General features: G+C 41.8%; 1 protein-coding gene across 1 annotated transcript; it reads right to left on the bottom strand.

The window, feature by feature from the left end:
- Positions 1 to 7,139: 7,139 nt before the first annotated feature.
- On the bottom strand, positions 7,140 to 10,437 carry nppcl (natriuretic peptide C-like). The gene is made up of 3 exons (XM_062539201.1): positions 10,153 to 10,437; positions 8,896 to 9,004; positions 7,140 to 8,158 (listed from the first exon to the last, which is right to left on the bottom strand). Exons 2-3 carry the CDS (start codon positions 8,998 to 9,000, stop codon positions 7,859 to 7,861), a joined length of 405 nt encoding a protein of 134 aa, XP_062395185.1. The 5' UTR covers positions 9,001 to 9,004; positions 10,153 to 10,437; the 3' UTR covers positions 7,140 to 7,858.
- Positions 10,438 to 12,616: the final 2,179 nt, after the last annotated feature.

Here is a 12,616-nt window from a genome sequence, read left to right as displayed (position 1 = left end):
GTTTGAAAACCTCTGATCCAGGCCTGCCAGATACTGACACCGGACAACCTCATCTCCGGTAAAGTGAAATGGAATTTTCCCTTCCATTTCCATCACAGTGCTATTACAGTATATCTGTGTACCATATAAAATGTACTGGGTGAAATGTGTTGCTCCATATTACCTTAAGTCTGGAAAAGCCAGACATATGTGTGAGGACAGCAAAGGTTGTTAAATGTGGGTGAGTGCTGGGTCATAAAGGGAGGGAGTGATGTTTTTCTCTGATAGTGATTATGAAATTGTGTTGCCTTCCCAGGGACATATTGATTGTTGCAGACTATTGTCCTGGTTGTTTGGGTATGACAGGGCAATTTTTGCCCACTAACACAGAACCATTGATTTATACTTTTCTGCTCACTGAGCAGTGCCCAGGCCCTACTGGACTGATAGCTGCAAATAATAATGATAATAATAATAATAATAATAATAAGTATTGCAAAATATATTTCTGGAAAAGTATTGCAAAAGAAATTTCTACAATAAATATTGCAAAATATATTTCTAAACTATCACTGACTTCAAACAATGCAAAAAGTAGACTGCTGTTTAAAAAGTACTATACGTATCATCACAGAGATTTCCACTCATTTGGATCCTCAGTTTCAGGTGCTTTTCATTCATTTCATATCATTTGGTATCAAAATGTAGCATTTGCTTGGTGTCCTGGGAATCGTTGACCAAACATTCAGGAAGTTGAAGACGGAAAAAAATAAAAACTTTGACAATCCAAAGCAGTCCATCACGCCCTGCCTGTCATGTCTCTATTAGCCACTAGTGGGGCAGTCCACACACTTTTACAGTTTTTTCCAATCGTATACACACTAAAATTAAGGTTATCAGACAGTTAACAATACTTAGCACTTAAGAAGCAAAACACCTGCGCAGACTAGTACAACAGTAAGCACAAATTCAGCTTCACACTTTTTGCGAAACATTACACACAGTGACTGTCAAAACGTAAAACACATTTTCACACCTTAGACACAGATAAAGATTGTTAGGTACTTCCTTCTCATTATAAAGCCCTGGCTTGCCAATGACCACACTAATGAACAAATTGAATAATCACATCCACCAGGTGTGTAAGCACACATGTGCAAAATTGAAAACGCAGCACTCAGGTGTGTTATGCTCGATCCTCGAGGGGCGTTCCCACTGATCTATAACTAACACTGGATAGACTATCCCATTGTTTTCGCCCCATCATTCTTTATGTCGATCAGTGAGGATTGAGGCCAGAGGAGCGAGGGAGGATGTATAAAAGCCCAAATGAGAGGCACCCATAGTTTGTGATGCGGTGAACTCTTATGGCCTGATCCAGCTAGACAGAGAGATGATTAGAGTATTATTTATTGTTGTTACTTGTTTGTGTTGTTGCTTTAGTTTTTCTTCAGTGACTGTAAGTGTACAGTACTTTTTGTTTGTGTACAGATTTTTATTTTTCTACACTTTACATTGCCATTTTCTGTTGATTGACTTGTCACTGTAACTGAACATATGGTACAGTGAAATAAATGAATATTGTCTGCAGCATCAGTTTTGTGCATTGCTTGATGAGGGTTCATACAAATATTTTTGTCATCTAAATTATCCTAATGCTCTCAAACAATATGTCTGAATAAGACCCATATATTGGAAGAGGGTTTTTACAGATGTGTTTTGAATTTATTGTGTTGGTGTGTATAAGATAGCGACAGTGTGGAATAATTCAAAGAATGTGTTGATATGAGAACAGTATAAGGTTTTATCAATGTGTTTATTGTTTTGACAGAAATATTTCATTTTGCTAACAATCTGTTATGTTCTGCTGATTAGGTGTTGTGTTTGGTTAATTGTGTGATGTGTTCAGACAAAAAGAGCCCCGTTTTCAAAATTGTGTGTAAACGATTGGAAAAAACTGTAGGAAGCACTGTGACACAGCTATATGCACAAAATGCACATGTATGCATATTGATTAACATCATAACAATACACCACTGATTTAAAAGTGCAGTTGGGGATTGCGCCGGAAGTTGCGTTTGTTTGTGTTTATGTTTATGTTATATGCTTACGATGCTTTTGTGCAAAAAATGTACATTCCATTTTAACCAAGGACCAAACGAAACACAGCTCACCCTTACCTTCAGTGTTCCCAGAGAAATTCCATGCAGGGTTTCATTTTTATTTAGGGGGCTGTGCCCGCTTTGTTTGCTTCCAGTTTTTGGAGCCTGGGTTGCCAAGAGACTTTTTTTTTTTTTTACAGTGTACTCATGGAATGGACAGCTAGCGGTCATAGGGGAGATGATTGCTGTATGTGTCAAAAAAAATGTCATGGGCTTGAAATTATGTAAAGTCCCTAACTGCACCAAACTTTCACAATGGTCAAAATGTTGTAACAAAAAAAGAAAAAAGTGCTATGAATAGTTATCAAGCTGTAGTGCCTTGTGAGAGGGTGAACCATTCTGGTGAAGTGTTTCATGCCTGTGACTTCACTAATCAGAATGCTTGCTAGTTGATCAGCTGCCTGAATTTCCTTTGATGTCCCCAGTCAAAATGTTTGGGATGAAAGACACTTGTGGTACTAGACAAATTAAGTTGTAATATCAACTCAACACTGCACTTCCTACATCCCCCACAAAATACTATGGTATCCACATTCAAAGTGCAGTGCTCACTAATCTTGGATGGGAATACGTCCAAGAATCAAACATTTTGAGATTGGTTTTACCTCCTCAATAGACCCTCATAGTAGGGGAGATTATGTGAAAAATCGTTACGCGGCGGATAGAAGCATGAAATTTGGTAGATATGTTCCTTGGGTGATCCTAAGACATCCTAGAAGGGGTGCCCAAAAATATCTCAAACAGGAAGTGAGATTTTGGAGAAATTCAAAATGGCCGCCAATACAATTGATAGCTGATTCAAAAACGACCTATACAACCTCCTAAAAGCTTGAAATTTGGTGTATATGTTCATTGGGTGATCCTAAGTCATCCTGGAAGATTTCACCAAAATTCTCAAACAGGAAGTGAGGTTTTTGAAAAAAACTAAAAAATACTGCGCTTCCTGCCACAAAATTGGCAGCTACTTCAAAGACTGCCTAAACAACCTCTAAAAAGCTTGAAATTTGGTATACATGTTCCTTGGGTGATCCGAAGACATCCCAGAAGGGGTGCCCAAAAATATCTCAAACAGGAAGTGAGATTTTGGAGAAATTAAAAATGGCCGCCAATACAATTGAAAGCTGATTCAAAAACTACCTATACAACCTCCTAAAAGCTTGAAATTTGGTGTATATGTTCATTGGGTGATCCTAAGTCATCCTGGAAGATTTCACCAAAATTCTCAAACAGGAAGTGAGGTTTTTGAAAAAAACTAAAAAATACTGCGCTTCCTGCGACAAAATTGGCAGCTAATTCAAAGACTGCCTAAACAACCTCTAAAAAGCTTGAAATTTGGTATACATGTTCCTTGGGTGATCCTAAGACATCCCAGAAGGGGTGCCCAAAAATATCTCAAACAGGAAGTGAGATTTTGAAGAAATTAAAAATGGCCGCCAATACAATTGATAGCTGATTCAAAAACTATTGGAAAAGGCTGTACTGCCCGCCACAAAATTGGCAGCTAGTTCAAAGACCATATAAACAACCCCTAAAAAGCCTGAAAGTTGGTATATGTTCATTGGGTGATCGTAAGACATCCTAGAAGGAGTGTCCAATATGTCTCTAACAGGAAGTGAGTTTTTAAAGAAATTGAAAAAGGCAGTGCTGCTCGCCACAAAATTGTCAGCTATTTCAAATGCCACCTAATTAACCTCTAATAAACTTGAAATTTGGTGTTCCTTGGGTGATCCTAAAGGCTCTTCTCATTCATCTTTTTATATCATCCCTTCCTTCCTTCCTAGTTAAAGAATGATGGGGCAGCAACAATGGGATAGTCTATCTAGTGTTCTTTATAGATCGGTGGGAACAAGCCGGAGAACCGAGGAAGGAAGGCGGATATGATAAAAAGACGAAATAACCCTAAGACATCCTAGAAGGGGTGCCCAAAACTATCTCTAACAGGTAGTGAATTTTTAAAGAAATTGAAAAAGGTTGCGCTAAGGTCGTGCCCGCCACATAATTGACAGCTAACTCAAAGACCATCTAAACAACCTCTAAAAAGCTTGAAATTGGGTATGTTCCTTGGGTGATCCTAAGACATCCTAGAAGGAATGCCCCAAATATCTTGGGCTATCTAGGGTAAGAAGAACTGTCTTAAAAGAAAATAAATTATGAAAAGAAATACACTATGGCTACCTAAGGATACTGTAAACACAGAGAAGCACCTCAGGCAGATCTCATAAAATCATAAAATGATGCACACATGTCCCCTGTAACTTTGTAAGATTACAGTAGTACATTAGTCATAGCCTACATACTGCATATTTTCATCTATTCACATGCTCCAGCACATTGGCATAATGCTGTGCAAGGCAACCCAGCATCCTGGCATCGGCACTCGGCAGAGAGGCTCAGCTTTGCTGTCACATTAAGAAGTTCTCTACATACTTTCGCTGCCTCTGGTAAAAGTGTCCATAAAGGTGTCCAAGAATCATCTAATTTAGTCCATCCATATTTTTCAGGAGAAAGCACTGACTGGATAGCTTGCAGACCTTTGGACCAAATGTTAGCTTGGTACAGTACACTGCACTATTTGAATGCTGGATCAGTGCAGCCTGTGTGGTAGGGGTATTTTCCATTGAGAGACATTTTTGAGAAAACAAATCCTTCCTGAGATCATTGAATTTTTCAAGATTGGTTGTCTTATCGTAAAGAACACAAGTGTACCTCTCCAGCAATGCAAATATGTTTGTTTCCTGGCTAAGTAATTGAAAAAGATTTAATGTCATAGCAGTGAAGGCACCTGTTACTTCTGGAGATTATTTCCATGCAGCCCATGCTGACTTTTTGCCCTAAAGGTTGTATCACAACCTGAAAAAGAGAGAAAACCTGGGAGAGCCGAACTTGCTCTTTTCCTCAAGGTTTTGAAAACACTATTGATGTGTATTTCCTGAAAGTTTTGCCCTATACCAAAAGCAACCTAAGTACTGTACACTAATTGCCAAAAGTGTTTGGTCACCTGCCTTGACTCACATATTTCAGTCACATCCCATTCTTAATCCATAGGGTTTAATATGATGTCGGTCCACCCTCTGCAGCTATAACAGCTTCAGGGAAGACTTTCCACAGTGTGTTTATCGGATTTTTTTTTACCATTCTTTCAGAAGCACATTTGTGAGGTCACACACTGATGTTGGATGAGTAGACTGCCTCTCAGTCCATCTAATTCATCCCAAAGGTGTTCTATTGGGTTGAGGTCAGGACCCTGTGCAGGCCAGTCAAGTTCATCCACACCAATCTCTGTCATCAATGCCTTTATGGACCTTGCTTTGTACACTGGTGCACAGGGCTTGGTCCCTTAGTTCAAGTGAAAGGAACTTTGAATGCTTCAGCATTTAACCAAGTGATTTTAGAATGTTTCATGCTCCCACCTTTGTGGGAAGTTTGGGGAAGGCCCCTTTTGGGACAGTACTAACCATCAAAAGTGAGCACTACGTCAGTAAGTGCACATTAGCAGTGTACTGACGGAAGTAAGTGTAATGAGACACAGCCTTACTCAATGTACATTTTACACACCTTAGTAGCTGGCTACCATTACTGTAGTACAAATCTAAATTTCATAGTTCCTATAACATTATGCCCGAAAGAATACGACAATACCCCCCAGGAAGATCCAAAGGGCACAAATACGCAAAAAAAGACCCCAAGTGATCACAGGGACACAATTAGCCTAGGAATCTTTGTTTGCCCAGCTTTAACTCAACCCAGCTGGTGGGTCTACATTGGCTAATGCTAATGCTAGCGCTAGCATAACATGAGTTGTGTTCCTATTTAGGGCTAGATCTCTGCTCATGTGGACAATTAAACAATAAGCTGTCTTTTGAAAATGATTAAGTGATTCTCCCAAAAGTTTTTAAGAATATTAATGTTATGCATAAATGAATAATTAACTACTCAGGTGAGGATTCACTGGGGGAGTCATGCCATTCTGACTGTTTTAAGCCTGTTTTTTCCACTTTAAAGTTGTATAATAGACATGTAAGATTGTTTACATGGGTTATCTTGCATATATTATTTGTTAACCATCTCTATATATTAAATGTGAAATGATAAAGTAGCAGAATAAATCAAGATGCCCAAACTATGCAATGTTTTATTATCCTAAGGCCGTTTCTGGCAGCCATCTTGGATTTTCCCTTATAAAATGACCTTAATGAACCAGAAATGTGGGGCACCCCTTCTGATATGATGAGATACATCATAAAGAGTGTCTGTACCAATTTTGGTGCTTCTATCCGACGCGTAACAATTAGGCCCTTTTTTGTTGATAATCCCCCCTACTATCAACCATCTTTATGACTTGGTATTTTTAGTTGATAGAATTTGAGTTAGCTAAGATGGTAAAGATAACCAGTTTCTTTATGAAGCTTATTACGATGATTCAGTGATGACTCCCACACCGTCTCACGGAATACTGTAATAACAATAACAGGCCTTGCTGTAATTACACAGATGAGCCAGTTCTATGATGGCAAGTGTAAATATATTGATTAAATCCTAAATCCAAACCACACGCTTCATTATCCTCGTAATGGATCTGCGCTATTCTGGAGTGAGATATTCAGTCTGGCATACAGTACCTGCTTCATTAGATCAGTGTTTGTCATGTGGAGGTGCACCATCCCACGCAGAAATATTAGCCGAAGGGCATCTAGATTCGACTTCATATAATCCCTCCCCCTCTGACATTCAGATGTGGAGTAAATAGAATCTTCTGATTCAGTCACCTCAAATGCCAGGGTGTCATTGCGGTGTAATGCAAACAATTCCCTGCATGGATGTCTTTGGTGTTCGTAAAGATAGAACTGGACCTAATCTGGACTGGACTGTTCATAATTAAATTGATACAGTCAGTTTTGGTGAAAGATTCTAGTGTGGCGAGCCCTTTTAGAGGGACACATTCATTAACTTTAAACAATAATGGGAAAAAATGTGTAAAGATGAAATTTCATTCCGGCATGATTTTTCAAAATCTTTTATTCATGCACAATATAGAGAGAAACATAAAGCAAACCTCTGTGTTATGTTAATGTTTATTATTAATCATGCATGTTTCTCAAAATAATTCTGGACAGGATATTTAATATTTTTTTATACCATGAAGATCCACATATGATGCCCAAAGCACTACATGTTATCTCCTGAAAATGCATTAACATGACAGAGATTTCAATTTACATCAGCACAGCGCAGGTGACACAGAGACCAATCAATGCTTCACTGCTTTACCATGGAAACTAGATAGACAAAACTAATGTGTCTCCCTGTGATTTGGAAACTTGTGTGTGTGTGTGTGTGTGTGTGTGTGAGCAAGGTCTTGTACCGGTGCTGTCCTTGAGAGACGAATGTCTACTGTCCAGCCTCTGTTCTCCTCATCTCTCCCCTCCCTCTGACTGTGGCCAAGTGTGAGTGACTAACTGCATGTACAGCCCTCCTACTGCCCTCACAAATACAGTCTATCTCAGCTACAGATGTCCCTCTAACAGACTGTGCCCAAGAAGAAGCACAATAATCAAAATTTGGCTCATTATTCATGTCCATCATCCTATTACTCATTTCTTTCATTCACTCATCCTTTCATTCATTCATTCATTCATTCATCCATCCATCCATCCTTCCATCCATCATTTCATACATACATCTACTAATCTCTCCTCTCAGGATCCTTTGACTCGTCTCTAGCATCCCAGTCCACTCATTGACCCTATCCGGTCCAGTTTTAGCCCAAAGCAACCGCGGTTCCACCCCCTCCGTACGCGGTCAGGCACCACTCGCTTCTGATTGGCCAGAGCAGCACGCATGAGGCGGAGCCATGAGTTGTCACTTTGGGGTGGCAGGTCGATCCACTTCGGGTACTCGGCGACCTTTAACCCGGAACTGTACACTTGCATGGGCTCCTCAGGTTGGTCATTTGTTTGATTCTCGAGGTCATCGAGGGTCAGGAGATCATTGTAACGGTCAAGGACCTGCTCAAGAAACTGACAGAAAACAGAGAGCAACAGCTTCCATTAGCGCTCAACACAGTGTTGAAAACCACAGTTTCTCTTTTCAGGATATTACTTTATTCTGAACATGTCACCTTGTAAATATACCTCCACTTATCCAGTGACCATAGTAATACTGAGAGAATCATCTTTAGGTGATGTAATGAAATGTGCTTCATGTAGGCTAATCATTTATATGGTGAAAGGCCTTTTGATGTAGATGTTGGCTATATTACACGTTTATTTAACTAAATTAAAAACAACAGTTTATTCATCTAAAATCAAAATGAAGAAAAAAATCAAGATGAAGTAAGTACAGAATCACCCAACTCATTTTGAGAATAATAATAATGGACCATTGTTCTTAATTACAGATGATGGTAAGGGAGTGTGCTTTGTTTTTCTTGTTATCAATCACCATTAGCCTAATTAAGCACCATCACTTTTACACATCTCCCACAAAACAAGGTCCTCAACCTCAATTTGTACAGGTCTTACACACACACTGACACACAGACACACAGACACACGCACTTTCTCCTTCCCATGCAATATCTGTTTAACTGTGTGTGTGTGTGTGTGTGTGTGTGTGTGTGTGTGTGTGTGTGTGTGTGTGTGTGTGTGTGTGTGTGTGTGTGTGTGTAATGTTTTGGGGCTTAGATGGGTGAAGTGCTCATATCTCTGGTGGTTTGTGTGTGTGTGTGTGTGTGTGTGTGTGTGTGTACTAGTACCTGCATGGCGTTGTTGGGGTTCGGGGGGTGAAGAGCTCGTGTCTCTGTTGGTTTAAGAGGACTTAGCAGCAGCAGAAGCACACAGAGCAGAGCTGGATAGAGCATGATGCTGCGGGAAAACACACACACACACACACACACACACACACACACACACACACATTAGCCACGCTTGGACACGAGTCCGACCCACAGGCATCTCACTCAACTGTGATCCTGCCAGAACAGTCTCAAATGGTCATTTTTGAAACAGTTCTATAACATCAAGATAAATCTTACAAACAAAAATGGTCTTTCATTGGTTACTCAACAGCATGTTTGTGATGCCTCTGATGTTTTTAAAACAGATGTATTCAGGACGGTTTGGATTTGAATGTACAGCTGTACCGAAGCCCCAGGCTTAGATCACTGTCACACTGAGATGTCCTCAGCATGCAGCTTTCAGAAGCATAATGTCATTTTTCAATGGAGCCTATTTCTGATCCCCATAGCTCCTTTGCCTGGAGGGGAGCAGCTCAGTCCTTTATCGGATAAAAAAAAAAACATCTCTCTCTCGCTCTCTCTCTCTCTTTGAGGTGGAGCCAAAACGGGCATGAAAGAAAAGTTGGACCAGTTCATAAGTGAACTTTAATTTATGGAAAACATTTATTCCATTATTCTTATCCCTGTTGACAGCTTTTTAAAATTCTTTATTCATAATTGTTTTTTTTTTTTTTTCAGTTTTTCAGGTCTTATTATCCTATTTTTTTACAAACAACTTCTAAGAGATTTCATCATTACTGCAATTTGTTACCTGGAGCATGAAATAAATGTGAGGAATATTTTCCTTCAACTTTTTAGTTACTTGTTTTTCCCTTTTGATTTTGATCATGCAGATTCACAAATGGTATTTCTAAACCTCAGTGTGCTCCCTTTACATTTAAATGCAGTTACTAAAAGTTAAATGCAAGTTGGCATTACAAAAGAAAGCAAATCTATTCTATAAATATTTTAATGCGAAATTAAACATGCTTCTCTGAACTCTGAACAAATGGCTTTAAAACAGTCAAGGAATGTGGATTAAGCTGAAAACACTTTTCTTCACACAGTCACACAGTTCTTGTGTTATGATCTTAAAGCAGCGGATAGCTTTGGTCCAGCATGCCAGCCTACACAATTCCATCTGCCTGAGTGCCTACCTTCGCTGTCTGAGAGGAATCCCTCAAAAAGACACACTCACTGTGGAAACTACACTGAAAGAGACATTTTGTCACTCACCTGTTTATTGTTTCCCCCCCAAACTCCAACGATGTTTCAACGGACTCAGCTTCAAGTCTTAGACTCTGCTTTCCATCTCTCCCTGTCCTTCTTTATGTCTTGTAGGCTATTGTTTTTCCCTTTCTCTCTCTCTCTCCTTCTCTCGATGTCCAATCTCACTTGTAGACACCTGCTGACAGCATCCCCCTCTCTGCCTTTCCTCCTCCTCCTTTTCCTTCTAGTGGTGACAGTCTCAGTGGAGTCGTGTCGTGTCTCTTGCGCGGTGGCGTGTCTGTTCAGGTTGCGTGTGGGATGCGCAGTGTGTATATAAGCTACTAACCCTCCCTCCCCACACCCACCCCCTTATCCACATCACTCCAACATGAACACACAGAAACACACACACACACACACACAGACAGAGGGAGAGTAAGAGTGCAATCCAGTCTCATTGTCTCAATTGAAATGATGTCATGGCTCAAAAGTGCTGCTCGTTTCTACGGTGACCTGTTGTGTGGGTTGACCATTAAGGAGGTTATCACTTTTTCGCAGACGCGCATCCACGTCTACACACCCCCTCTCTCTCTCTACCCCCCAGTGAGGATCTGACAGTGTGGGGGGGGGGGGTGGGGCAACAGTGACCGGAGCTGTGAGGAACACGCTTTCCGTAAATCCCGTCCTTTTGCACCATGCATTCTTTTTCCATGACCTCACCCTCCTCCCGTCCATCTCGCCCTCTCCTCCTCTTCCTCACCCACGCTTCGTGCCATCTTCATAATTTGCACCCATCACTGCCTGTGCGTTGGCTCTCACCTGCCTCTCGCTAGAGGCCCTAATGACTCAGCCATCACCCCCAAGCTATGCCCATTGTAGTGGCGCTATGAAGGGGCAACACATGCCAGAGACGACAGGGATGCTCAGGCACTTGCGGGCACATTCAGCGCCTATTGGCGCAGAGCCCGCTTGGGTGACTGTGTACTCTGCCATTCTCTTCTGGCATGAGCCGGGACCTCTGTGCCTAAAATAAAACCGCATTCCTTGGGCTGGACTTGTGTGTGTTCCTTTGCTTCCCCTTAAGTCTTAACTGCTGTTTTCCCTCCTGCGGACCCTCCCGCGCTCGAGTCCCTCTCTCTCGCTCTCTCTCGCTCGCCCCTGTGTGAGTTACAGTCTGTCAGTGCCATCTGCTTTCTGTGCCCCTGGTGGCCTCTCCGAAACAGACCCGGAGCACGACGCCGTCCAACACAAACATACGCTCGTTCACTCGGACACACACACACACACAGTGCTTCAGAAAACATGCAGTTACGAAACACAATGTACGCCTCATTGTAACACACTGCAGCAAAGCTCATCATCAGATATCAAAACAGAACACACGCATAGAGCATACGCAGATTCTGATGCACTTGAGTGATGGTATTGCTTTAATCTGAAGCACATGAGCGCACACACACACACACACACACAAAGAGAGAGTGTGTCCGGACCCATCTGTGTGTTGGTTGGTGCTTGTAAAGCCAGGACAGGTTGTTGGACAGAGGAGTGTTTGAGTAGCCTGGCAGCTGTTGCTTTACAATTCTGTGTGTTCAGCCCCAGGGCCCCTTGTACACTAGTAAGGATCGCACACATCAAATCAAACTGTGCCACGAATGAACACACACACACACACACACACACACACACACCAGTACAAACACACCTCATCTCCTCAGCGCTCAGACCGGCAAATTTATTCAAGAGCATAATGGAGGAATGATTGAAAGAGCGCCCGTTAAAGGAACACCTGTGTCACCTGCTGCCTCCACCTCTGCGCTCCACTCGGCGAGCGAGAAACTGAAAACTTCTGTCTGAAAGTATGGATGGGAAAAAAAAAATCTATTAAATAAATCTGCCTCCACCGCCCCCGATTCCCATCCAACGCAGGGCAGGCCGCTCCGCCGTCCCCGAAAAAAAAGGTCCTCTCACAGACTGGAGAAGAGGAGGAGACGGGAATAAGGGATGGAGGGTGAGGATGGAGGGGGGGGGGGGGGTAATTGGCCTTCATGGTGCTCTCCACGGTCATCCCTTTATAGAAAAAAAAAAGAATAAAAGAAAAGAAAAACTAGCAGCAAGAAGAGGGGAGGAAAGGGAGCGCGTGGGAGGACAAGTGGGCGAGAGAAGAGAGGGATGAAAGGAGGTGAAGTCAGGCTACAGCTACAATGCTGTGTCACCTCGGAGAGAGCGAGGGGGGAGGTGTGTGTGGATGCGAGAGCAGAAAAGCAGGGGAGAGTGAGAGGTGTGTGTGTGTAAATGGAGGAGGAGAGTGGGTGAACATGAGAAAGTGAAGAGAAAGCTGCAGTGAAGGCTCATTGAGTTACGCGCTCCTCCACAGCAAGGCCTAGAAGGTGTTCTAATCTAACCTTCTTCCAACTGGCAAATCAGGTGAAAAGTTGAAGATGGTGTTCCTTGGCCAGTCTGCTAATAGAAGCAGAATCGACGGATCAAC

This window comes from Sardina pilchardus, chromosome 6, assembly GCF_963854185.1.
Source record: "Sardina pilchardus chromosome 6, fSarPil1.1, whole genome shotgun sequence".
Classification (NCBI taxonomy): Eukaryota; Metazoa; Chordata; class Actinopteri; order Clupeiformes; family Clupeidae; genus Sardina; species Sardina pilchardus.
Note: the sequence above shows the minus strand (reverse complement) of the source record. Positions and strands in the feature narration are given on the sequence as shown.